The following is a 27482-nucleotide window of genomic DNA, read 5'->3' on the forward strand; positions in this document are numbered from 1 at the left end:
CAGGCTGCGGTCGCCGGTCCCCAGCGGAGCGCCTGCCCACACACATGGCGGCGCCCTGCTCAGCTTCTCGGCACCGAGGCCGACGGGCCGGGCTGGCCTTGCCAGTACTCGGGGACTTCCTCCGCGAGCCCGCTTCCTGCACGGCTGGCATTTAAACCGGCGCCTGGGGCTGCGGGCTGCGGCTGCGGATGCTGAGCTGTCCCCGGGCCGGCCAGCGCTTCCTCCTCCTCCCCTGGGCCGGCCGGCCGCGCAGGAGCCGAGCCGAAGCATCCTCTCGCTGCACCAGGGCCCGGTCAGGGGAGGTCGGCAAGCGGTGTGGGGGGGAGATCGGGGACCCGGCATCGCACCCCGGCATCTTGCAGTTTAATTGCAGGTTTGACTTTCATTTCCGAGATCGCAGCCCTTCTGCCCGGCGCAGATAATTTCTTCTCCACCCCCCCCCCCCCCCCCACCCCGCTCCTGGGTCGCCGCTTGAAGCGGGAGCTGGGCTGGGCTCCAGGAGCTTGGGCAGGGCGCGCTCCCGTCGCCCCGGGGACCCCCGCGCCGCGCTCCCGGCCATGGTGCGGCCGAGCCCCGCGCTCGGGTGACACGGCGGCGCGGCTCGCAGCGGCTGGTGGGTCCTGCGGGGCCCCTTCTCCCAGGAGCCGAGGGCGCCCGACGCGGGGCTGAGCGCGGGGGGCGAGCGGCGGCCGCGATGTTCAGCTGGCTGGGTTCCGACGACCGCCGGAGGAAGGACCCCGAGGTCTTCCAGACGGTGAGCGAGGGGCTCAAGAAACTCTACAAGACCAAGCTGCTGCCCCTGGAAGAGCATTACCGCTTCCACGAGTTTCACTCGCCCGCCCTGGAGGATGCTGATTTCGACAACAAGCCTATGGTCCTGCTGGTGGGCCAGTACTCCACTGGGAAGACCACCTTCATCAGGTGAGCCGCCCTGCGCCTAGGTCCTCCCGGTGACCCCTCCTGCCTGGGGAAAAACCGGAAGCCTTCCGCTGAGGGCGCTGAAGAAATTCTGGTGTTTGTGTGTCCAAAGCTTTACCCCCACGATTTCAATGCTGCCCCCGCCCCTTCCCCTACCTAGTGCCTCCCTGCCCTTCACTCAAGAGGTCGGTTTGATGTGTTAGAAGTTCAGAGTCATCCCTATTCTCCCCATTTTATGGATGATGAACCTGAGGTCCAGGAGGCACAAGTGAGAAAGCTCCTGGTCACAAGAGCACCTTTTGCTGGTGGGGGAGTCTCACACCCTCTCTTTTTAGGGACATGTCCTCGGTGGCGAGGACCACCTCCCTTGCCTTTTAGAGGGCTCAGCCACTCCCCTGGGGGCTTTGTAGTTGCCACTGATGAGGTGGGCTGGGGACTCTGGAGCCCTTGCTGGGTAGTGCCACTTGTCCTTTTTACCAGTTTCCTTCTCTGAGCAGACCTACATCTGTCTCTCAGAGACTGGACAGAAGCAGTGTCAGAAGCAGAATGCCTTTTTCTTTTCCCTTGTTTGATCATAATGGCTTAGTAATAACATTAAAGTCTTCTAGAGGTGGAAGGGACACTGGTGATCGTCTCAGCCAGCCCCTTGACTCGGCAGGTGAAATGACTGAGGCAGAGGGCTTAATGACGGTCCCATGCTGTGTTAACTGGGTAGGAGGCCCACCTGGAAGGCTGGTCCTAGATGCATGGGAGGACGCGCTTGGCTAAATGCCTGTGGCTTTGATGGTGAGTCATCTATTCCCTTGAGTTACAGAATCCTAGGGCCGGAGGGATCCTCGGGGAGTCAGCTTGTCCACCCTGCATTCAGAGAGCTCTGTGCATTGCTCACCGGAGTAATGACAGTCTTCCCCATCTTTACAGGACAGGCTCCTCCCCAGTCCTCAGTCCACACAATTCTCAAGGCCAGGAGGTTTTCTTTGGCCTCATTTACAGCCATTGCCAAACTGCTGCAGGTGCTCCTTGGCCCTCTGTGTTGAGTCAGAGCCCTCTAGCGAGGCAGTGGGTGCAGTGGCCTCCCCAAATCAGTGGTGCTCATCTCCTGCAGGTTTCAAAGCAGGGGTCCTGTTTCTATTCAAATCAAATCTTACTATAGTTGGGCCACCTGCAACATGCAAAGCACTGTGCTTTGTTTGGCAAGGAGAGCAGAAAAGTTAACAGTCAGCTTCCTAATTTTCTAGCTACCAATTTTCCCTAACAACGAAGCTTATACACAAGCCTGGGAGCAGGGCTTGCCCCGTGCTAACATGTCCTGTTGGAACAGAACACCAGATCGGGCTTGCCTTTCTTTGTAGGGTGGACAGCCTTGGGCTCCGCGGCTTTGAGGGGCTGAGTGATTTCTAAAGAAGTACAGGAGGTAGGGGGTGGGCAGCTACTGGCTTTTGGGTAGCTGACATTGTTAGAGCCCGAGGGCTCTTCGCAATGAATCTAATCCATTGCTTTCTCAACTTTTTAAAAGGTCAGTAGATCCTTTGAAATTCTGACAAAAGCTTTGGCCCTGTCTGTAGAAAAATGCACATACACAAATTTGCATGTAATCTCAGGGCAAGAACCCTGATCTGATCCATTTCCCTTAGTTGCTGCCAAAGGCACTTCAGAGCTACCTAGGTTCTGTACAAAGGTTTCCTTTGTAGCCCACGTCCTCCCATTTACAGATGACTCCTGCCCTTGCACAGCCCTCCTTGGCCCTCTGGACATGCCTCGGTTATAACTCTTAGTACGTTATTATTATCTAGAGCTTCTCCTTTGGTAGCACCAGAACTTGCTATTGTGCCTTCGCTCCCTGAGGCCTTGCCTGGGGTCTCAGCTATGGGAGGCTCCCAGTAGAGGTTCATGGAGTGGGAGGGGAGAGTGAGGGGGGGAAAAGGCAAGTGTCCCTGGGGGCAGGATCCTGAAGCAGCCTACAGGTTTAAGTGACTCTTGACTGAGACACTCCCCTGGCTTTGCCTGAGTCATGCTGGCTGTTAACTGGGCCTAAGAGAGGGGCAGAGTCGAGTTGCCCAAGGATTATTCCTTATCTAAGAGAGACAGGAAGGCTGGAGGGGGGTGGGGGGAGGCAGTTCCCTCGCTTTCTTATCCCCCAAGTACAAAAGTTCTCCCTCCTGGATCCTTGTAGTAAATGAATTTAGCTCCTGCAGTCAAAGCCACCCGCCTTGAGGGCGAGCCCACCAGCAGAGTAGCAAGGTTTACAGCATAGGGAATCCCTCCAAAACCAAATTATATCTTTTCCTTCCTTTTCATTAAATCCACTGAACAGCTATTTTTCCCCCATTGGAAAATGGAGACAAGAATAAATTTGAGGAAGGAGAAAAAAAAATCACCCATAATCCCATGACTCGGGAGAGACCATTTTAAATATCATATGTATATATCTATCCTTCTAGTATTTTTAGCTATTTTATAACACCGTTGAGCTCATGCCATAATGTAATTCTATATGCTAATTTATTTCACTTGGAGGAGCATTTTTTATGGAAATTCAAAAGTCTTTGTAAGCAATATTTTTAAGAGCTGCATGATATTTCACTATATGTATATGCAAATTATTCATTAGCCTGTCCGCTCCTTTTGCATGTTTTAGGTTGTCTCTAATTTTTTGCTATTGTCGACTCGCTCTACATGTAATATTTTTCCACACGTTGCACTGTTTTCTCAGGGAGTCCCAGAAGTGAAATCACTAGGCCAAGGGTTGTGCAGTTTTGCTTTGTTTTTAATTTTTTTATGTTTAATTTTGGTGTTAAGAATCCTATTTCTGAGTTGCCTTCCAAGAGGGTAAGGTGAGACCACACCCCTTCCCCAGAGCAAAGAAGGCTCCACTTGGAGTAGCTAAGGCGGTGCTCCCTCCCTCTGCTTCTTGCCTGAAGCACCGTGATTCACAGGCTCTGGCCAGGCCTGGACCTGTGAGGGATGTTTCCCTCGGAAACAGACCTGCCTCTTCATTCTCTGGCCCTTGGCCTTTTGCCTCCTGAGTGTCCATCCACTTTCATTTATATGTACTTGCCACAGGGTCTATTTCTCATCTCAGGAAGAACGTGCAGAAAAGGACATTCTTCTAATAACTAATTAATGTGCTATGCTCTCTGCCTGAAATAACTTCCCTGGCCTAAGGCCCGGCAACCCCGACTCACAAAATAAACAATCAATTGGCCTAGCGGCTGCTCCCTCCACACAGGCTGCCTCTTTCGATACAGTAGCCCTGTGTCCCTCTGGCTCTGGCAGCCTTCCTCCTGCTTCTGCTGATCCCCTCCCTTCGCTCTTCCTCTGACTGGCCCTGGCAGCCTCCAACCCTTGCTCCCTTGCACACTTGGCGCCCCCAGTCCTGGAGCTGCATCTGGGGCCGCCCCGGGGGCTGAGGAAGACCCCGGTGCTCTGGTGGGCTAGAAGGGAGGCCTGGCTGGGCGGCCGCGGAGCTGAAGGAGAGGACTATGGGATCAAGTGTGGGGCCTGAGGCTGGCAGAGCTAAGCTGCCTGGGTCTGCACAGGGAGGTCTGGGCTGGTCCTGAGGATCCCGCGGCCCTTCTACAACAAGACTCAGACTCTGAAGTATGAGCGCGTGGTGGGGCTGCAGGGGTGAGGTGAGGGGCTACTCAGTTGGCGCTTTGGACTCCCCCACTTCTTCAGGGGGCTCTCTGCATCCTTCCACAAAGGTGACTCAGCATCTGGCTGTGTTGCACCATCTCTCCTCACAGCCCTGGCATCCCCCCTGCCCAGGCCTCATCCCCAGCTTTATAGCATCACCACCACGAGAAAGATGATCCTCCAGAAAGCCAAACGGCTAGAGACAGGGGCCACCATTCCACGTAGACCCAGTGACCTCTGCAAGGTCTATCCTACCAGCCACAGTGCCTGCCACACCTCACTCCTATCCTCCCGCTGAGGTCAGGGGACATCTTTTCCCATCAGGGCTCTGGTCTGCTGGTCCCTCAGTGGGGCAGAGTGGAAATCTGCCCACCTCTTATAAGGCCTGAGTGTTACTCAAGGGAGTAGACAGCCCTAGGCCACCTGCCTCAGGTCTGGCTTAAGATCTGCCTTGAAAGTCAGGTGTCTGGAGGTCATCAAGAGAAGCTTTCACCGGCAGGAGGGGACCTCTGGAGAAAGGCCTCCATCCATTCCCATTGACAATGGAGTGAGGCCATGGAAAGAGCAGAGTCCGGCTCAGCAGAATCCAGGCTCCAATAGTCCTAGCTAAGAGGCCTTGTCAGGAAGGCCTAACCTGTCCAAACCTCAGTCTCCTCACCTCTAACATGTGAATCGCAACGAACACCTCGTAGTACTACTCTCCAGTTAGGAAGGGAAAGAACCAATATAGTGCCAGTTATGTTCCAAGCATTGTGCTTAGGGCTTTCTCATTTGCTCTCCCCTTTCAAGCTGATTCTATACGCAGAGGCCTAGAGACCGGCCCTCAGGAGGGTGGGGGAAGCCCTTTTGGAGGTGAGGATCTTGCCTCTACCTCCAAGGGCTGGAGGAGGGGTGGCAAGGGGATCCTGTGGGCAGTGCTGGATTAGTCGTGGACTGGGTGGGTCAGCCTGTGGCAGGGTGGACAGAGGCAAGGGGAGGCTAATGGGAAGCTCGAAAGCCCAGCCACGAGTCTCCTCTGTGCTGGGGCTGCTTTGTCCCATGGCAGAGGCTGCTGTGTGGCGGGGACAGGGGTGGCTGCTCCGTGGAGCACAGAGCCGACTCAGCCCTCAACACGGCCATCGAGGGTCAACCATCCACTACCTCACTTTGTGATTATGGGGTGCTTTCCGGTGTCCCTAAAACCTCCTGAGGCCAGTATTACCCAATAGGGCAAGTATTACTGTTTTTACCCCGTTCAAAAGCTCAGACCCTGAGACTGAGACCAAAGATACAGATGTACAACACAGATACCTAGAACACAGAGCAGAAAGTGACATGTGCCTTTCGAGTCTAAAGGTCTGTAAAGTAAGAGCTGCAGCCTGAGGTCTGGCCCCCGCTGTTGCAGACATGGATAGTCCAGAGGCAGACCGGGTTAAGATTCTTGGCCCCATGCCTTTACCCTGGGGGCTTAGGTCACCAGTAAAGCAGGCCACATGCTTAGATTGCCAGCCAAGCAGGACACAAACAAATGAGGAAAGTGTTAGAAAATAATTTGCTTTAAAAAAAACATGAAGAAAACTCATCCTCCTGGGAAAAATCAGAATTTCCTGGGACTTCCTTACACCTATATTGTGGTTTAGTATTTATTCATTTTGCATGGGATGGCTGGGGGGAGGAGGGCTACCCAAATCTTTTCAGCTCTTAGGGCCTCTCAGTAGTGTTCTTTGGCCCCAAAGTTGAGCAACCTCTACCTCAATTTTCTCAACTGTGGAACTGAAATAATGCTGCCATCCCATAGTGCGTCTGGGACCAATTAAGTGGAGTCATTTGGGTAAAGGTCCCAGAACAACACCTACCCCACAGCGGGTACCCCGCCAGCCTGGACCTCTTGATTCTTGTGTGTCCCCATCTCAGCCATTCCCACCCAGGCTTGAATTCACTTTTCTTTTCTTACACTACTGTGGGAATGTTTTTTGCCTGGCAACAGAGGCGATCTGTATCACTCCCCATAGAGAAGCAGTGATGAGCTCTCTCAATAGGTTTTCCTTTCTGGACACAGTGGTGGCTTTGTTAAGGGGGCGCTCGCTGCTACAAGCCATATGCAGATGTCCCTGAGAATTTACCAAGCCCTGGGTTCTCTGCCTGGCCTGACTGTGTCCCTGGACTTGCTGGTGGCTTCGTGGGATTCTGTGTTTCTCCAGACCCGTGTGTGGTCAGCAAATTGGAGGTCATGTGGGTTTAGCCGAGACGCCAGGACAGCGGGCCCAGCCTCCAGGCCCTCGCTTGGCTGCCTGAGGCTGCGGCTCTGGAACATCCTGGAAAGTGGCCTCTGTGATGCTGGGAAGCGTCACCCTTTGTTCATCTGCTGGTACACCACGTCTCTCTCGGGGCTGGAATCTGAGGTGCCTGTGTCAGGAAGATACTTCGTCACTGCATTTGGCCCTCTTCAGGCTGGGCATTCTTGAGGCTGCCTCAGAAATGTTTCTTTCCGTCCGTCTCTATTTCGGCTGTCCCTGAGGCCTTTGGTGACATCTGGCACCCTCCTCCAGCCTCAGAATTCACACTTGCCATACTCCCTGCAGGACCCAGGCCCACACAGGTGCCCCCTTCCCAGCACAGTCAAGAATGGGTGGGGTTTCCCAGGCACAGCCTTGACTCTCATGAAGCAGCTTCAGGTTCCGAGAATGGCCTTGTAGAGCCAGTGGCCCTGGCCCTGCTCTGGTCCCCGATAGCAGCCGCTTCTGTGTGCCACATCCCACTCATGGAGACTGGGTGGTGAACCCCAGCGGTGGGTGTTCAGGAGAAGAGTATGTTCCTGGGTTTGTGAGCACCGAAGCTTGGCCCCTGGCCAGCCTCCTGCCAGATCATTCCCCCTTGGGGTCCTCTTGTTCCACGCCTCCTTCTGGTCCCCTAGGGGGGCTCAGCCCTTTTGCACTTCCTGGTCGAGGGACCTTAGGCAGGAACGGAAACAGTGAATGTAGTGGTTAGGAGCATGAATTCTTAAGCCCACGTGCCAGGTTCAAATCCCGGCTCTGCTGTTTACTGACTGCATATCCTGGGGCACATTGTGTGACCGTGTCTCCTCCTTTTTACAATGAGTGGTAATCTTGGTGCCAGGTGCTTGTTTAAGTGCTTAGCATCTGTATCTAATGCAACACTATGAGGTGGGCTTTCTTATTAGGCCCATTTGATGGTAAGGACGATGGTGCTCACATCAGAGATGGGAAGATGAAGTGGGATAAGGCACGGAAAGTCTAGAAAATCTCCTAGCATATGGCAGGTGCTTCATAAACCAGAACCATAATCTCTCAGGTTATGGAGCGAGGTAATGAGGTTCGCAGAGGGCAAGTACCTTCTGAAGGGCATGTCCCTCGCAGTTAGAGAGACTCGGTCGCTGGCCCTGGGCTGCTAAGATGCCTTACCTCTCCTCTGAGGCCCCGAAGAAGGTGTGTTTGAGAAAGCCAGATGCACTGTCCAAGTGTGCAGCTGCTGTCATTTATTGTTAGCACAACCCAGGAGCCAGCTTTCAAAATGGTCCTCTGACGGGAGGGAATCCTGCCTTCACACCTGGATTATTGGGAGGGAGATGAGAGGCTTCCCAAGGCGGCAGAAAACCGTCCAGAGCGGGCGGGGGTGGCCTCCTGGGCAGCAGCTCATTGCTGGCTCCTTGGGGAGGGAGCCCGTAGCAACCCGGCTCGAACCGCCCTGTGCCTCAGAGTAAACGAGTAGCTCAGAACACTTCCCGAAGGCACAAGGAGGATGTCAACGAGCCAGAGGAAACCCTCGGCTACCAGACTGCTGGGCAGAGCAGGACCCATGCCCCAGGCCCGTTCTGGGGAGGTGTAAGGTGGGCAGAGAGCTCAGGCCCTGGAGTCATGGCATCCGGTCCCAGCTCTGCCCCAAACTGTGGGGCCTTGATCAGCTTGCTGTCAGGGCGGAAGACGGCCGGAGAGCAAAGGATTTGGTGTTAGACTGATAGGGGTTTGGATTCCAGCTGTACTACTGGCTGTTTAACTTGGAGAAAGCCACATAACCCTACGAAGCTTCGGCTTCCTCAGTACCTGCCCATAGGGCCACCGTGAAGCCTGTCGAAGATGACGTCCTCCAAGTGATGAGTGTAGTATCTGGCAGGTGGAAATGCTATTGAGTGCCGGTGTCAGTGGTTTTTTATCAGTGAAATGGGAAGGTTTGTCTAGAGCAGGATGTACCCCCCGGGCTGCACGTTAGAATCCTCAAGGGAGTTCCTAGAACCGTCCGGTGGCCCGGGCCCCACCCCTGAGCCAGGGGGGACAGGACCTCCGGTCTGGGGCCTGGGCACCACTGGCTACAGGTACACAGTAGCTCAAACGCACCACCAGGGCTGAGGACCACTGGTCCAGGAGGCCTTCATGTTCCTTCTCTTCATTCTCTGGCTCGCTGTGTGCCTTTGCTCTTGACTTCTAAAAGGGGCTGTGGAGAGGGGCAGTGGCCTTGGGCTCTCACTGCTTAGGCCTGAAGAAGAGCAAAGAGATGTACGTACAGGCCACAGCCTCATAGTGACGCTAGACAGTGGGACCAGCGCTCGTAGATGACACGGAGATGGGCCTGGCGCAGTGTCCCTTCACACTGGTGATGCAGGAGCTGTCTTTATGTCTCATATTAAATGGCTGGCATATGGACCTACGGAAAGCCCGCACGGTCTGTGGATGGTCTCTTTCCTACCTAGCCTCACTGCCGGTATCTTAGCTGGCTGCCTCCACCTGTAAAATCCACTGCTCCCCCTGCAGGAATCCGTGTCAACCCACACCTTGTTTCTGAGCCAAATCTTGCATCTCCTTGCCCTCCAACTACTGATTCCGAGAGGATAAGAGGTAAAGACCAGGGGGACAGATTAGATATTTTAAGTGCAGCTAAAATCCCACTTCCTCCACGAGAGGTCTTTGGATTCTCCGTCCGTGAAAACGCGTCCCTACTGCGAAATGTTGTCGCAGTCTCTCTGCCCCTCTGCCACGACTCACGTCCTCACCTGCCTGTGGCAGACGTGCAGCTTGAACAGAGTCCCTGCCTTACGACCGTGCATCTTTCTGCCAGGTACCTACTGGAACAGGATTTCCCAGGCATGCGGATTGGGCCCGAGCCGACCACCGACTCCTTCATTGCCGTGATGCACGGACAGGTGGAGGGGATCATCCCTGGGAACGCCCTGGTGGTGGACCCTAAGAAACCTTTCAGGAAGCTGAACGCTTTTGGCAATGCCTTCTTGAACAGGTGAGTGCTCAGGGAGCACGTGTCCTGGGTGTTCTCTATTTTTCTTCCTAGAGTATGGGAAGGAAGAGGAGGGGTTTGGGAGGCTCGGTGCCTTTTCCATACCCAGCGTCTCTTGGTTGCTCCTTTCTTGCTGGGAGTGTAACTGAGTCGGTCACTACAGATTAGGGATATAGGGCTAATTCCTGATCATGGAGCAGGGAAGGGTACCAGAGTTAGATCACCTCCCCCCTAATCTAAACCTCCCTCCAATGAAAGTGGAGAGGGCTATTCTGGGTAGTTCCCAGCTTTTGTCTATATAGCTGACCCTTGACCACACAGGTTTGAACTGCGTGGGTCCATTTATATGCGAATTTTCCACCGAGCAGGGTGGGGAAATGACGCGCCTAACACCCTCATTGTTCCAGGGTCAACTGTACTAGGGAAGGGGTTTGCATCCAACTGGAAAGAGGTAGAGGAAGGTTCCTCTCTATTCCTGGACGTTGTTCTTACTGGGTGGAAGGAACCGTGGGCTGATGGTGGAAGTCCTGAATTTGAGCACTGCCTCTTTACTAAACTCACTGCGAGACCTTGGACAGGTCACCTCCCCTCCCCTGGGACAAGGGTAAGCCTGCAGTCACCAGGGGTATTGTGTCAATGTGAGTGGCAAAAGCTGTAGGGAATGCTTGGCAGGCTGGCCCAACATTCCCGTTATTATTCTACGTAACCAGAATGCAGGCTGCCCCCCAATCACGCTTGTCATATAGAGCCACGCCACAGTTTCGCATGTGCATTGTACTTAAACAATTTGAACTACTTTCTTTAATAGGAGGTATTTAGAGTAAAGGCAGAGATGATGGGCTTTGACATCAGATAATCTGGGCCCAAATCCTATCAAAACGGCACTATGGATCTTAGACAAATTACCTAATTTCTCTATGCCTCGCCTTTCCCGTCTGTAAAATAGGCTAAGAGTAATATGCTTCTCCCAGGCAAGAGGACTGACACGGCCTCTGGGGGAAAGTTGGCATTTGACATGGGTTGGTCAGTGATGAGTGAAATGGCCCTTTCCAGGGTCTGGGTGGGGAAGAAAGGACATCTCAGGCAGGAGAAAACTGGGGGGAGAAACCCCAGTGAGCAGAGAAGAATGGAAGAATATGGCTCGCTGCAGGAGCCCTAGGAGCAGAAGACCGAGCACTGTGAGGTTTGCGCCTTCCTCCCGGAGCACTCAGGAGCTGAAAGGACGGGTGTTTAGACTGATGTTGGAGGGGGACCTGCCAGCCACGTCCATTGGAAGGACACGAGGGAAGAAGGAAGCCCTCTTCCAGGCACCTCCAGTTCCCTGCAGCCATACCCAGGCAGGCTGCACCACAGACGTCTGGCTCCCATCTCAGTGCTGCCCAGGGGTCGTGTTCCAAACATGCTCCAACCCCCGTAGCCTCCTTCTCCCTCAGCAGATGGCCTTGCCTCCTCTTCTAGAGAAAGTGGAAGCCAGGATCCATGGAGTGTTCCCCTGCCTCTGTCCCCGCCCCCTTCCACCGGTCTGCAGAGAGCTGCGTCCTCTCTTCCGCTCCGCGTCTATCTCCTCTCCCCCCCACAGGTGCTTCTGGGCCAGCTCCTCAGGGACCGCACCATCAGGGATTCCCTCTTTCCAACGACACCACCCTCTCCCCCCTCTCCCATGTAGAAATATCTCCTCTTGACAGCCCTGGAGCAGACCCTACCACCTTCAAGTTTCTTAACTAGACCTCCTCATTTCCTCCTTTCCCCCACCACCTGGGGAGCATGGCTTCCCCCATCACAGCTGCCCATGTGAAGGTCACCATGACCTCTCAGTGATGGTGAATAGCAGACACTTCCCACCATTACCTCACCCCGCCTCTCTTTGGTATGGGTCTCTCTCAGCCACTGTTCCCTCTCAGCTCTCTGGCCCTCCTGCAGCCTCCCTGTTGGCTCTGTCCCCTTTATCTCTGGCTCCTGTGACCCAGTGTCCCCCTCAGTGGGGCCCACCCTCAGCCCCCTGCCCTTCTCACTCCAGGAGCTCAGCTTGGGTGAAGGTTCAGTCACAGCCCTCGCCCCCAACCAGCCCCATGCACACGGCTACCTGGTCACCAAGTGACAGAAACCCGGCTCAGGCCAGCTTCAGCAAAATGTGGGGTTTCTTGTAGGATACTTGGGTGTGCCATAGAGCCTGAGGAGCCGTGGGCTTCGGTAGGGCAGGGGCCATGCCATTTTCTCTTCCAGCCCATCATCTAGCCCAGCACCCGGCACTCCATACAGATGGCAAGCACTCCATACAGATCTGACGAATTGAACCGGATTTGCTGACAACCGTCGTATCTGACAACCGTCGTATCTGACTGAGTCACTCTGTTGCGTAAAATGTTCCTCAGTATAAATGGGTTTCTGTTGCCCTCAGTATAAAACTCAGACCTCTCAAGGCCCCCGTGATGTGAACCCTGCCTCCCTGTTCGGCCCCACTCTGGCCACTCTGGCCTCCTTTGTGAAGCCCTCCCTAATGCCCCCGTCCGCGTGTTCCAGCCTCCTCACCTACCCTGCCTCTCTGCCATCTCGCTGGGCAGCAGAGGCCCACTGAACCTGAGATAGTAAGACCCCTTTTTGGCTTCTGCCAAAAACGGCGTGTAAGAGAGGGGCCTTGAAGAAGGGCCTACGTTAGGTTTACCAGTTGGTGTTCTGAAACTTCAGGATGTAGCCCTAGAAATATTTCCTTTCACAAGGCTTGACTACTATCTCGATAGCGGTGCATTTGGAAGCCCAAATAAATGTTCCCGGGTGGTGGGACTCCTTCATCAAGGCCAGCTCCCGTGCCACGTCCTCCAAGAAGCCGTCCCTGGAAGCCATCTCTGCACCTTGGATTTCCCGAGCCCTTTACCTGACCCCCCTTGACGTGCTGGTCCCATCCCACCTCATATTGTGGTGGCCCACGCACATGCCTCCTCTCCCCACCAGACTGTGCGCCGTGGGGGCAGAGACTGAGGTTTGGACATCCTAGTGTCCCTGATAGCAGGGCTGCACGAATTCAGGACCACGGCTGCCTCAGGATCAGCCAGGGAGCTTCCTCAAAGTGCAGGTCCCGGGCCTGGTGCTAAGGCTGAGTCTGGATTGGAGCCTGGGGGTCGGCGTCAGAAGGCAGCCAGGCTTCTGGACGTCACCCCCCCCAGGGCTGGGAAGGCTGGCGTGCATCTGCACGTGTGAGGGTGTGCGGGAGCCAGTGAGAGGACAGCACGGGTTTGCTTTTGCCCCGCGCAGGTTTGTGTGTGCCCAGCTGCCCAACCCGGTGCTGGAGAGCATCAGCGTCATCGACACCCCAGGGATCCTCTCCGGGGAGAAACAGAGGATCAGCCGAGGTAAGCGACGCACCTGTGAGGATGGACTCTGGCTCTGTGCTGTGTCCTTTCTGGTATGTTCTCTTGCTTCCGTACTATGAGCTAGACCCCGGGGCGCCTGGGTGGCTCAGTCGGTTAAGCGTCCGACTTCAGCTTAGGACGTGATCTCACAGTTCGTGGGTTCAAGCCCCGCATCGGGCTCTGTGCTGACAGTTCAGAGCCTTGAACCTGCTTCAGATTCTGGGTCTCCCTCTCTCTGCCCCTCCCTGCGTGCACTCTCTCTCTCTCTCAAAAATGAATAAACATTAAATATATATATATATACATATATATATGAGCTAGACCCCCCAGGACCCTGCCCTACCTTGATGAGCCGGCACCACCTGGTATGCTGTGGGGACAGTCCTAGGCAGGGGCCAGGGGACAGTTTGGGTCCACTATGGCTCAGGCGACAGCCAGCCTCCGTCTCCTCCTCTGTAAAAGGATCCAGCAATTATCTGCCTTATTTACCTCATCAGGTTGATTCGTTCCCCAAGAGGCACTACCCCCGGGCCAGACCTGGTTTGCTTCTGAAGGTCCTGTGGTCCCTGGCCTGGGGAGATCTGCAGGGAAGGCATATGCCTGCAGAGAACTTCATCCAGTGACGTGGGGAGGCGAGCATGTTCTGGGCCTAAGAGTGGGGAGCTGGTATGTAACAGCACTTTGAAAACTCCAGACAGATATGGGGTAACTGCTCACTAAGGGAGGTCCCCAGGCATGGCAGTTAGCGGATGGAACCTCGGTGCCCGACGGCCAGCGTGCCGAGCCTGCCTTGCCGCGTCCTAGCTGCGTGAGCTCGGGCAGGGTTCTTCAGTTACACCTCTGTAAGATAGGGGGAAATTGTTCTCTCTACTTATAGGCTTGTTTGAGGATTAAAAGAAATAATATAGGTACAAAAAACCCTCTGCCCGGCACGTAGCAAGTGCCCAGTAAGCATGAATAAACATCATCATCATCATCATCACTGGTTTTTTTCTAGCTCTAAAATGCTAGACGATGCTGTACAAAACTAAAAGTCTGCCCCTGGCGCCCCACCGCAGCCTCTCCCACCACCTCCTGCTGTGTGCCCTGGGTAGCCCCCCTGCCCTTTCTGGGCTGTGTCTCTGGCAAGCCATGCCAAGCCACTCCCACCCCAGTACTGGAGCCAGGAGCTGGACTGGAGCCAAGTCCGCACTCAGAAGTCAGCCTCCGGGAAGGGAAGTCTTGGGACTGGCAGAGAGGTTCTCTGGGCAGTGGCCTTAGGTGACTGTCTGCTTCCCTCCCGCCTGTGCCTTGGCCCCTGTGCTCTGCAGCCCGCCAAGGTCTGTCCTGCAGCATGTCTGTGCCGCCATGGTGGGGCCCAGAAACCTCCTCCAAGGGCATGGCCTGCAGGCGCCGGCACCCGCTTAGCCCCGGGCCCCCCGGGAGGAGAGCCCACTGCCTCACCGGCAACAAGCCAGTGCCCCCAGGTCTGTACCAAGGGGGTCCAAGTGCCACTGGTGCTGGCCTGGGTACAGGCCCATAGTTTCAGAGCTGTGCCTCCCTGAGCATTCCTGCCAGCTGGCCCGGCTTCCTCTCTGCGGGGAACAGGTCGCTCTCTGGGGTGGCAGGACCCAGCTCAGCCCTGGGCGTTGGGAGGGGGGGTGTCCCCCATGGCCGTGTGGGTGGGTACAGCCAGCCTGACAGAGGGTAGACAGGGAAGATGGTGGGAGAGGCCCTCAGGTCAGCAGCCCGCTCCAGGGCCTCTGGACCCCGGTCTGTCTTGCAGGAAAGACAGAGCCTGCTGTCAGGACCTCAGTCTGGAGTAGGTGGGAGCAGGGGTAGGTAGAGGCCCCAGCAAAAATGCCCTGCCCCTCCCTCCTGTTTCACTGAGGAGGTGACACCTGGGACGAGGGGCAAAGAAGAAAAGAGGGGCCTTGTGTGAACACGCCATGTAATCAGTGGGACGTCAGTGGGGGAGCCTGGGCTCCGGGTGGTGCTGGGGCTGAGGCGGAGCTGGTTTGGAGACATAGAGCCCACGGCCCTGGGAAGACAGGCTCACTTACCCTCTCCTCTGGACCTTCATGAGCACTGCGGTGCTCGGGTCCAACCCTTGTGGAGGGGAGGCTCTGGTGGCTCTCCGTGTGGCTTCTATTTGTTTCCCTAAATACTCCCCTCCCTCCTTACCAGCACCCCCCCCTTCCCCCGCCCTGCCCCAGTTTCATCTGGGCCCATCCTGAGTTTAGGCCTAAAGGGGATTTACTGTTTCACACTAGCCGCCTGGGTGTCCTTAAGGAAGGCTCAGGAGAGCCATGACTTTTCAATCTGAACTACCTGGGGGCTGGGGAGCGGGGAGGTGGCACATAGACCTGTAAGGCAGTGCAGCCTGGCAGGTAGGCCCGGGGAGGACTTCAGCCTCTGGGATTTCCAAGGGCACTGGACTGGGAGGTCAAAGCCCTGGTTTTTAGAACCAGTATGGGTCTCAACAGGCCACATTTTTTCCCCTAGCCTGTGTCCACTTCTGTAACAAGGGATAATGATACCTATCATAGGACCTTGTGAGGCCTACAGATGGTAATGGAAACCCAGACATCAGCTCTGGGCCTGGATGAGAGTGAGCTCCCTTCTCTCCCCTTTATCTGCTAGCCAGGGTTGTCCATTATACAGTAATGAGTAATCTGTATGAATGGCCTCCCTTATGAATGCAGTGCACAGCCTGTGCAGCTGTATATGGCAGCCTACTTCTAGGGACTCCTGCCTTCCTCAGCTCCTGTCCCATTCCATTTGTTCCCTGTTCTTGTATTTTCCTGCCTGCTTTCATCTTTGGACCTCAGTGGCTGCCCTCAGCAAATTGGGTGCTTGGTTTCCTTACCTGCCTTCCTGTCCCCTCCCACCCCACACTGACCTCTAGAAGTGATGGCCCACGAATGGCTACACAGGCCAGTCAGTCCTCTGCCTTCCCTGCAGCCTGTAATAAAAACCAGAGCTGGGTACTGGCACTGTATCGCCAGCCCGGGCAGTGCTGCCCTCAGCGCTCCAAGGAGACCAGGAATGAAAGGGCATCAGATACCCTCAGGTGTCAGGAAAGTTTCCAGTATGCAGAACCTCTCTCATCCTTTCTCCGCCATAGAACCTGGCAGTTCCGGTTTATACCTACACACATATACACCCCGACGTCTACACGCACCCACCACTCCCTCCATATACACTATCCCCCCCCCAGACACACACACACACACACACACACACACACACACACATACACACCCGTGTGTGCACAGAACCAAATGTTCTGTGTGCGGCTTCTTGCCTGGGGCCCTCAGAGCTCTGGGTTTGGCCATACCACAGATCTGGTGTTTCTGTCCTTCCTCTAGCCAGCTCAGGACAGGACATGGCCCCATGGGTCGTGCCCTGTACAAGCTCACCCGGCTGAGAGGCGCGTAGAGCCTGCAATCCAGCCCACGCTCCGTTTACTGAGCTTCATGCCAGGCACAGTGCTGTGTCTCACCAGCCAAAAGCGGCACCATTATCAAATCTGCACAGAGCCGCCTCTCGCCCGGTGGCCCCAGGGTGCCCCATTCTGGAAAGTGAGCTGCTCCCAAGGGCTCCCCAGGCCTCAGGCTTCACGGGAGGGAGCACCCAGCCTTGGGCCAGAGCTGGAAGAAGCGTGGCCCTTGTTCAGGGTATGGCCCCTGCGCCCAGGCCTCGGGTGGGTGTCTGAGGGGGAGAGAGGAAACAGGGGACATCCGGGAATCTGAGCTCAGGAGGTCCTGGGCCAGCACTTGTCTCTGGATGAAGATGACCTGGGATGGGCAGCAGAGGAGGCAGTTCCTGGAAGTGACAGGATGTGCCCAGCCCCAGGCTCATTACTGGGAAGAAGCAAAATGCAGCAGAAGTGGGAGGGGCTCCGGAAGCCTGAGTGTCCTCACACTTGGGACCCTCATTTCCTGGCTACTTGTCAGCTAGAATCCCCACAGGCCCCACCCTAGAAAAGCACCCCCTTGGGCCTGGGGCTCACATTCGTCCCCATGGATCCCTTCCTTTACGGGTGAGCTCAGCAGGGCCACAGCAGGGAAAAGCCCAGGCTATAAAGCTGCAACAACGCAGGCTGGTCTCCTTAGACCCAGTCTAGCGGGTTTTGAGTGGTTTATCATCACCTGCCCAGGAAGAGCTTGGGGAGTAGCATGGGGCTGGCTCTCATCTCCGGTCCCCCCAGGGGCACCTTGGAGGGTCCAGGCTGGTCCTGGCAGCCTCACGTCCCTGGCCTGTCCCTGGACCCTCACTGGAGTGGGGCCCCAGACTCCATGCTGTATCTATGCTCCTGTGTGGGCACCATGAGCCAGGGCAGAGCAGCAGAGTCCTGAGGCATGTCGCAAGGGCTTGCCGGCAGCCTTATGGTCATCAGAGGCCTGTGATGAGTCTCTCAGGCCACTTCTAAGGTTACTTCTTGGAGGCATGTAGTGTGGTGTTTGTTCCCCGTTGGCATCTGAACTCTTCCCACGTTTTGAAAATTGATGCCCTTTTATTTCTCTTCTGCTAAAATGTCTTTAAATCTCAAAAGGGATTTTGGGAGGCAGGATAGGACCTTTTATGCACCCACCACAAGTGCCTGGTTTGAGGGCTCAGACCTCTGAGCTCCAGCCTCACACATGGCTATGCATAGGAAGAGAGTGTGGACCCGAGTCAAGGGTCTGGGGTCTAGTCCCGAGTTTACCACAACCTGCCTGTGTGAGCTTGGCCAGCCCCTAACCTCTCTGTCCCCTCCCCTTCCTGTAAGATGTGTGTGCCCTGTGTAGCTCCTGGCATGTGGACAGTTATGAGGATCAAATGAGACGGTGTGGTTGAAAATACAAAGAAATGTGCTGCCTGTCAGCGTCCCTGCTTTGCTCTTCAGAATATGCGGGAAGCCGGTGGGTGATTAAGGAGTTGCCTTGCTTATTGTGTTTGTCTCATTGATTTCCTCCTGCCTGGCATTACTTAGAAATGCTTTCTCTCCAGTCCTCTGGAGCCTGGAGGGTAGTGGGGAGAGCCCCAGGTCGCTGCAGGCTGCGAGGTCTCTGGGCCTGATGCCTGCAGACCAGATCTCCTGGAGCCAGACTTGCTGCACGTAATCCCAGGGTTTCCGAGAAGACCAGCTTTGCTGCTTAGTCTCTCGGGGCTTAAATCTCCCTCCACCTCCTAGTTCGTGTCTTATAAGCTCTTGAGCTGCTGCAGGTGCTCACGAGTCCCTGCTGGGGGTCTCAGAGCCATTCCCAAGACCAGCCAGGGAAGGGGACCTATCACCCCAGACATTAGAGCAGAGCCTCCAGACTGATCCGGGCCCTCCCTGTGCTCTTGAATCCTATTGCCGTGGCTCTATCACTGACCCCTCATTGGTCAGGTGTTATCATCCCCATTTAACAGCTGAGAAAACTGAGGTTCAGATTTGCTAAGGTCACACGGAAGATAAACGAGAGAGCTAGTCCCCTGCCTTTTGCTTAATGGGTCCATCTGTGCCTTTCAGATGTTCCCATTCCTGGATGTGCCTAAGAACTGTCTGCCCCCCACCCCCCATCCCAGAGACAATTACCTGTCCTGGAGGCTGCTAGGCTCTGAAGAGCTGGGAGCAGGAGGCTGAGCTTCTGAGGAAGCCTACGCCCTCATCACCTGGTCCTCGGGTCCTCGTGGCCAAACCTCGGGAGAAAGCGCCTGGCATTACGGACTTTGCAGTTTGATAGCACTCGTCACAGCGTGCAGAATTTGCAAAAGTGGGAAGATGAATAGGAAGCCTCTGTGCTTATGAAATCCCAGAAAAGGTTTCCAGAAGCCTGTCCTCAAGCAAGAGCAGATTTCACACAGGCCCCCCAAGGTGTTTAAGACAGAGGCCCCCAGCCTCCTTTCTCCCTGTCTGGCAAGGACTTCCTCGTGTCTCCCCTTTATCCATCCTGCTCTCCACCCTCACCCCTCTGGTCTTAGAAGCAGGGAGAAGGGAAGCTCAGAGGTCTTCCTGTCCAGCTCCCTGCTTTGACAGGCAGAGAGACCGGGGACCAGCGACCGAAGGCTCTTTGCCCAAGAACACACAGCACCTTAATGGCTGAACAGAAACTAGAAGTAAGCTTGCCAGGCCAGTGCTACTCAGGCGACCCCTTCAGAGCACATCCTACCTCGAGAACACTGGGCTGACGGGAATGGGCAGGGGCCGTCATCTTCTGGCCACACTGAGCTACTACTGTCCCTCCCCACCCCAAAGTGGGGGCTGGTCAGCCTTGCCCTTACTTCCCCCCAAGCCTTTGCCGTGCCCCCCCCCCCCCCCCTTGAATGGCTGGTGCCATCAGGGATTGGTGAGAGGTGGGAGAGGCAGGAGCCTCTTTTCTTTACAGCTTCTTCAGCCCCTTTGCTTTCCTGAGTCCATGGAGGGGTGACCAGAGGGCCTGATTTGGGGGGGGGGGGGAGACATGACCCTGCTTCCACCCCTCCCTTGGGGGTCTTGCGCACTCTCTGAGCCTCTGCTTCCTTGTCGACTAAGTGCTGGGCTCTAGCTGCCCAGCCGACTGGGAGTGGCCGCTCTGGGATTTGTTTACACGGAGCTGCAGCATGCTCTCTGGGCTGCCCTGCCCGAGGCCTGCACGCCACAGCCACAGTTGGGAATGATCCCTGCTGCCCTCCCCAGCCACCAAGGGGGGCAGGCTTGCCAGTTCCAGGCTCCAGAGAGCAGGAGAGTGGGTGCAGGCTGCAGGCTTGCCTGGAGCAGGAATGCACAGGCCTCTTGGACTCTGTGGGAGCTACTGGGTGGGCCTGGGCCCTGGGGAGGGAAGGAGAAAGGGTGGAGAGGCAGGGAGGTGGCCACGTGCAAGACAGCTGCCCTCCGCATGTGCGGGGAGCCCAGGGCCCAGGTGGTGCGGTCCAGCCCTGGCCCCACCGTTTAGGGGCCGTTTGACTGTCACCTCATCTCTGAACCTATTTCCTCCTCTGAAAAGCCGGGGTGAGTCTCCTCATCCTGCGTATCTCAAAGGATGCTGCAGGGGTGAAATGGGGCCATGAAGTGAACGTCTTGCCCGCCAGAGCAAGCACTGAACTTGGGGTTGGAGAGCTGGGTTCTGTGCCCCAGCGGCTGCCTACCAGCAAGGTGGTCTTGGCTGAGTCACTGTGCCCCCCGTATCTCCGTGGCACTGACCACACCCCTGCCTGGTTGCTGGGCAGAGCCCACCCCCAAAGCACTTTCTTGAGCCCTGTCGCTGAAAGAGCCTCTTTGCCTGAACGAGAAGACTAAATGGGAATAATGATGTTACTAATAACTATGTGCTGGGCTCGGAGTGTATTTAGTCCTTATAATTCCATTAGTCAGGTGCTATTAATATGTCCATCTATGGGTGAGAGAACACTCAGGAACACTAACATGTTCAAGGCCAAAGAGTGGACATGTGTGTGTGGGGGGGGGGGGGGGGGCTGGAACCCAGGCATGACTCCCTAGACTCTGTGTCCGGTGCCTGGCTTCCTGTCCCCAGGCCCCTCCCTGTGCCACGGAGGCCCCCCCTCCTGACCGCCCCTCTGCCGCAGGGTACGACTTCGCGGCCGTCCTCGAGTGGTTCGCTGAGCGGGTGGACCGCATCATCCTGCTCTTTGACGCCCACAAGCTGGACATCTCTGACGAGTTCTCAGAGGTCATCAAGGCCCTCAAGAACCACGAGGACAAGATGCGCGTGGTGCTGAACAAGGCGGACCAGATCGAGACGCAGCAGCTGATGCGGGTGTACGGGGCCCTCATGTGGTCCCTGGGGAAGATTGTGAACACCCCGGAGGTGATCCGGGTCTACATCGGCTCCTTTTGGTCCCACCCCCTTCTCATCCCCGACAACCGGAAGCTCTTCGAGGCGGAGGAGCAGGACCTGTTCCGAGATATTCAGAGTCTGCCGCGAAATGCTGCCCTGCGCAAGCTCAACGACCTCATCAAGAGAGCCAGGCTGGCCAAGGTGAGGCTGTCCCCCTGAAGACGGGGAGGTTCGGGGTGGGTCGGTCAGGGGCTGCCGCCTGCAACCCTGAGCTATCGCCTGCTGGGGCGGGCCAGGGGGGTGGTCGGTGTCCTCTAGCTCCTGCATCATGGGCACCAGCTGAGCCCCCCCAGTAGCTGGGGGCAGGATAGTGTGGTGGTTCTGGTCACAGGCCCTGGCATCAGGTGGCCAGATTGGAGTTTATGAAATGTGATCCCAACCTGGCAAGGTCCTTAGTCTCCCTGTGCCTCTTTGACGTCTGTAAAATGAAGGGGTGGGAGGGTGAAGTAAGACAAGGAATGTAACAGCCCCCATCACAGTGCCTGGCATCGTCAGAGGTGCTCAGGAAACGTTAGCTGTTGCTGGCTTCCTCGTCCTCAACATCATCACCAGTAATTATCATCCCTAGAACTGCCTTGACCTTAACCTCCCCCCATAGTCTCACCTTCCCCACGTGATCTAGGAAAACAGCTCAGAGCTGCGAGCGATGAGAGAGCAAGGGGGTGAGATGGAAATGATTGCAGAGGTAGCAGCAGGAGGAGGGATTTATGGGAAGAGAGGGGGCCAGAGCCACCCTGGAGGGAAGAAATGGACCAAGGGTCTTGATCGGAAGATTTCTCTCTTCTCCTGGTTCTCAGGTTCATGCCTACATCATCAGCTCCCTGAAGAAGGAGATGCCGTCAGTATTCGGAAAGGATAATAAAAAGAAGGAGCTGGTGAACAACCTGGCTGAGATTTACGGCCGGATCGAGCGTGAGCACCAGATCTCACCTGGGGACTTTCCCAACCTGAAAAGGATGCAGGTAACTAGGGGTCTGGGGCTCCAGGACAAGGGACAGTCCGATTGCCCAGAATCAGAAGGCAAGGAGATGGCCCCAGGTCTGCCCTCCATGCTGGACCACCGCTGGCCCAGCAGGTGTCCTACCTGGGTCTGGGGAGAACACAGAGCCCCACTGCTCCCAGGGAGGCTGGGGTATCATGATGCTTGGGACCCGATACCTCCAGTTTAGACCTCCCCCAGTCACGGCCACCACAAGCTTGGAATCCCTGCCATGCCACGTGATATGGAATGTCACCTGACACAGAGTCTCCAGGCCCTCGAGTGCCTAAGTTTACCTCTGAGCTCCCACTTGGGAGCAGTTTGGGACACAAGCCATGAAGAAGCAGAAGTCTGCACTGAAGCCTGCTCTCTTTGGGGTACACCGTGGGTTCCTATCTTGGCCTAGCACCATCACACCTGGTTTCTCACGTTAGTCCCCAAAGCGGTCCTCTGAGGGAGGCATTCTTCTTCCTCCTTTTACAGAAGAGCCAACTGAGGTCTACAAAGCTAATTGACCTGTGTAATTAATGGCTGGCAGTTTTCTGAGTGTGCTGTTCACACAGGCTCCTGGTAGAAAAGCCAGAATCTATCCCCACAGTCCAAGCGAGAAGCTACCACACCAATGCTAACTGGATCCTCTCTGAGCCTCTGACTGTTCATCTGTAACCTCAGGCTCCGATGCACCCACCTTAGATGTACGCTATGAGCATCATCAGTGAGATAACATTTGCAAGGTGCTTAGCCCAGGGCCTGGCTCTTAAAACGCAGCCTCGAGTTAGGTAAGATGTCACCACTGAGGGAAGCTGAGTGGTGAACACGGGGACCTACTTCTCTGTACAATTTTTGCAGCATCTCATGGTTCTGTAATTATTTAAAAATACAAGCTTTCTCTAGGGCGCCTGGGTGGCTCAGTCGGTTGAGCGTCTGACTTCGGCTCAGGTGATCATCTCGTGGTCTGTGAGTTTGAGCCCCGAGTCGGGGTCTATGCTGACAGCTCAGAGCCTGGAGCCTGCTTCGGATTCTGTGTCCCCCTCTCTCTCTCTGCCCCTTCCCCATTCATGCTCTGTCTCTGTCTCAGAAATAAACATTAAAAAAATAAATAAAAGGTTTCTGAGAATTAGGAAATTTTTTTAAGAATAGCAGCACATGTAGTTGTAATAATTGTTTTTGCTCTCGTTGCTGATTTTGATCTTTGGCTTGGGAACTCATTTCTCAGTTTAAGACTGGAGGTTCAGAACATCAGTACGGTCCCAAACAGGCATTTTTAGTTTCCTATGTGCTAAAAGGAAGAGAAAAAAATAGACATTCAAATAGTGCGTGCGTTCATGTATCCATTCATTCCTGGAACCACCTACCACAAGCCAGTTACTAATTTCAGAATTACTTTAACATAACTCAGGTTTGTCACTCAGCTGTGGCTTGGAATACTTCAACTTTCAGCTTCTCTTTCTGTTAAGAATGTAACAATCTGGGGGCCCCCCCGGGTGGCTCAGTCAGTTGAGCGTCCTACTCTTGATTTCGGCTCAGGCCATGATCCCAGGGTCGTGGGATTGAGCCCTGCATCGGGCTCCATGCTGGGGGCATGGAGCCTGCTTGAGATTGTCTCTCCCTCTGTCCCTCTCCCCTGCTCATGTGCGTGCGTGCACTCTCTCTAAAATAAAAAAATTAAAATTAGAAAAGAATGTTGTGCTCTAGAAGCAAACATTTAGGAAGACAGCATTCGAAAGGGACCACACGACCCCATTTTTAATGTGAGGAATCCTTTTGCCGCATACAGATTTCACCTTATCATCTGTTTGCCAGTCACACGTTAGGATCTGTTGTCCGGTGCCCTGAACCAACCATGTAAATGGCCGTCCTGGTGGGCCATCGATGTGGGGTGATGGGAGCACCCACTGTGCCCCCTGGAAGATATTAGGTTGCCCGTTTGGGAGCCCACCAAACACACCTCGACGTGGACAGGCTGAGAGAGATGCCAGGGACCTTGGGCTAGTCTGCTTCTGCCCTGCACACCCCCACCGGCCCCCACCTGCCTCCTAGGCTTGGCCCTGCCTTAGAGGGGAGGTGAGAAACGCACAAGCTGACACTCGCTCTTAAAATGTCGCCGTGGGTGTTTTCTGAATTTTTCTGCCGGGAACTCGATGTGCTTGTCCCTGAGATTTCTGTGCACTGGCCTCTGCCCAGTGTCCTGAGATTGTTGTGGTCAGAGCCAACGGCCGGAGCAGAAAGCTCTCACCTTGTCACTGAAAAGGCCAAGGAGCAGCCGGGTGTTCTCGACTCAGACGCCTCAAAATCGCAGAGATGCGCCAAGTGGAACATATTTCTTCCACCATGTGGTGTGGGTGTCACGGGAAGGCAGGAAGGCGGGCTTTTACAGAATCTGCCCGCCTGTGTCTACTGTGTCAGAACCCTCAGGGGAGATGCGGGTATCTGAAAACTCTCCAGCTAATTCCGATGAGCAGCCTGAGTAAGAATCACTGGTTTGGAGATGAGCCTTGGCTTCTATTAGGATTTGTTTTCAGTTGCCTGTGCCTCCGTCTTTCCTTCCCTTAATGGGGATAGAATGTGATTCCCCTCCCTCAGAAAGGCCCCGGAAGAGCAAATGAGATCACACAGTGAGGCATTTGCAGTGCTCCCCAGTATACCACCATGGTTAGAGCACAGAGACACATACGCCTCGGTCTCAGAGGACAAAGCATTCAGGAACCATCCTTCAGTAGCCAAAACTAGCTGAAAGAGAGATGTAATTGCTTTCCAGCGTATTAAAGGGAATCCAGATAAATGGATCAAACCAATATTTGTTCCATTTCCTTTTCTTCCCTAGACCCTGCGACTGTCTTCTCCTGAAAACTTCCACCAAGAGCCAATGTGCCTTTTTTTCTTCTCCTCTCTCATATCTTTCAATATTTCATTATTTTGCGATCAGCTTAGCTTCCAGGGCCGTGAACATTCCAACATTAGCAGAAGGCAGCATCCCCAACAAGGGGAAATAGCTCCTTCCCTTGCCTCCTACGCTCACCTTCTTTTCTCTTCCTCTTCCCAGGACCAGCTGCAGGCCCAGGACTTTAGCAAATTCCAGCCACTGAAAAGCAAGCTGCTGGAGGTGGTGGATGATATGTTGGCCCACGACATCGCCCAGCTCATGGTGCTGGTGCGGCAGGAGGAGACACAGCGGCCTGTGCAGATGGTGAAGGGCGGGGCGTTCGAGGGCACCCTGCACGGCCCCTTCGGGCATGGCTATGGGGAGGGGGCTGGGGAGGGCATCGATGACGCCGAGTGGGTGGTGGCCAGGGACAAGCCCATGTACGACGAGATCTTCTACACCCTGTCACCGGTGGATGGCAAGATCACAGGGGCCAATGCCAAGAAGGAGATGGTGCGTTCCAAGCTGCCCAACAGCGTGCTGGGCAAGATCTGGAAGCTGGCTGACATTGACAAGGACGGCATGCTGGATGACGAGGAGTTTGCACTGGCCAACCACCTGATCAAGGTCAAGCTGGAGGGGCACGAGCTGCCCAACGAGCTGCCCGCCCACCTGCTGCCTCCATCCAAGAGGAAAGTTGCTGAGTGATGGACAGAGGAGGAGGTTCAGAGCAGGCAGGTGTTAGAGGGGACGGGGGAGAATGAGATGTGTGCGTGCGCGCGCACACACACACACACACAGATACACACACATGTACACACACAGATCTTGAGAAGTACACTGCAGATGAGAGGGGACAGGGAGCCCCAGGCTTCCAGGCTGGTCTTTGGACACATCTCCAAGTTCTCAGCATTGGTAGAAGCACAGGAGTGCTCCCAGGGCCCCAGGTTCAAGCCCAGGTCTCCATCCCTCTTTCCCTCCCATCTCCCACCACCCGCAGAGGCAGTTCACCTGTCCGCGGGTGGCCCACCCACCTCCAGATTCCCTGGGCTCAGAACAGATGGAAAATGCTTGTCACTCAATAGGCACTCGCTGTTTTCAGTGCCGTCCCCCACTCTTCGGCTTCCCAGTGGGGAAAAATGGTCCAGGTCTGAGAGATGGGAGTTAGGGGCTGCTGTGGGGAGCAGGGGTTGGTGGGAGGGATGGCGGGGAAGGAAGAAGCATCCTCTACCTGGTCCCAGATGTGAAGAGACACGACCTTGAGCTGTGTGCTTTCCTAGGCTGGGGCTGTGTCTGCCTCGGCAGACCTGCCCTTGAACCCTACCCCTACTTCATTTCAAAGAATCCCAGACCTGGAGAGGGGAGAAAAAATTGGCAGGAAAGAAGGTAAAGAAATTGCCCTAAATCCTCAACCCAAAGCCAGTCAGGGTGGCTTTATTCCCCGGATTTTGTGAAGTTGGTGTTTTCTCACCCAGCCCTGATGTCTGGAAGCTCAGATCCATCTCCCATGTATCCAGCCCCGCCTGTGTGCCAGGAGCCAGCCGTGTTGGGCACCTTACATACAGCATCCCGCTCGGCCCTTGCCAGCCCCCAAGGAAGTAAGCATCAGTCCCCCCGACTTTGCAGATGAGGAACTTGAGACTCAGAGGAGTTCAGGTGACCTTTCCGAAGTCACAGAGGTCACATGTGGTAGAGGATTCAGATCCAGGACCTCAGACCCTTCCTTCTGCTGTGGCGATATGTGCAGGATCCCAGCATCGCTAGTGGGCTATGAACCTTGGAGAACAGGCCAAGCACACAGGGCACCTCGGCCTCCCAGAGCAGGCTGGCAAGGGAGGAGGGCCAGCCAGCATGTGGTGGGCCATCAGTCTGGCCATCTGTCACATCACAGAAGCAAACCGTGCCGTCTGGCTCTGCGGCCCGTGTTCCTAAAATCACAGAAGTCCAACAGCGCCAGCGGGAGAGTGGGCTGGCCCACTGGATGCTGTTTGCACCCGTCCCCGCTCCGCCGCCCACCCAGGGGCCTGAATCATCCCAGCTCAGATGCAGCCACCGGCTGTCGTCAAGTGGGACCTCGTGCTAACTCAGAAGGCTGACCTGAGAGGTCTGAGGTCCTGTTCCCTGCAGGAGCCCCCGCGACTGCAGCGTCCTTGGCACATCACCACCATTCTCAGTGCCCTACGCCCTCCTTTATGGTTTCTCCCTTGGCTTGCTTTGTGGCCACTGAACCAATCACTTTGTATGCTATCCTCCTACTGTGATGGAAAACAAAAACAAGTATAACTTATTTTCTATCTATGTTCAGACTAGAGAGACAATATTCTATGTATCTATGACGTGCTTACTACTGCAGCGCATTTGTCCGTCGTACTCACGTTAATATAGCACATTTATCCTTTGGTACCTGCTTGGCCACAGAGCATCATTCCGAAGAAGGTTGGGGGAGGTCGAGGGAGGGAGCATCCCATTGGCCTGAAGCCTCTGGGCCCAGGGACCGTCCAGGCTGACCGGAGGGAACCACTGCCCTCTGGAGTGCAGATGGCCCCCAGCTCTGCATTCCCTTCTGCATGCACATTTCACTTTCTCACGGAATGAAGGGCAAGGGAAGACCAAAGCCAAGAGGTCTAACCTCCTCTAAGTTGAGAGCTAAGCACAGCAGAGGGACCATGTCTCAGCTCTATGCCTTTCTTTGAGATGAAGGAGGCAGTGAAAAGAGGTAAAGTTTGTGTTTT

At 55.3% G+C, this 27482-nt stretch overlaps 1 protein-coding gene across 1 annotated transcript; it reads left to right on the plus strand.

Moving 5' to 3' along the window:
• EHD3 (EH domain containing 3) lies at positions 1 to 27153 on the plus strand. Its single transcript, XM_058682961.1, has 6 exons — positions 1 to 921; positions 9604 to 9780; positions 13027 to 13124; positions 20637 to 21049; positions 21706 to 21870; positions 24931 to 27153. Exons 1-6 carry the CDS (start codon positions 695 to 697, stop codon positions 25456 to 25458), a joined length of 1608 nt encoding a protein of 535 aa, XP_058538944.1. The 5' UTR covers positions 1 to 694; the 3' UTR covers positions 25459 to 27153.
• The last annotated feature ends 329 nt before the right edge of the window (positions 27154 to 27482 follow it).

The sequence above is a fragment of the Neofelis nebulosa genome, chromosome 9 (genome assembly GCF_028018385.1).
Source record: "Neofelis nebulosa isolate mNeoNeb1 chromosome 9, mNeoNeb1.pri, whole genome shotgun sequence".
In the NCBI taxonomy this organism is placed as follows: domain Eukaryota; kingdom Metazoa; phylum Chordata; class Mammalia; order Carnivora; family Felidae; genus Neofelis; species Neofelis nebulosa.

Excerpts from the sequence above, each read along its gene's own strand:
- EHD3 (XM_058682961.1), top strand. The coding sequence starts at position 695 with ATGTTCAGCTGGCTGGGTTCCGACGACCGCCGGAGGAAGGACCCCGAG. Across the intron at positions 21,050-21,705 it reads AGAGAGCCAGGCTGGCCAAG|GTTCATGCCTACATCATCAG; the intron begins GTGAGGCTGTCC and ends CCTGGTTCTCAG. Across the intron at positions 21,871-24,930 it reads CCAACCTGAAAAGGATGCAG|GACCAGCTGCAGGCCCAGGA; the intron begins GTAACTAGGGGT and ends TCCTCTTCCCAG.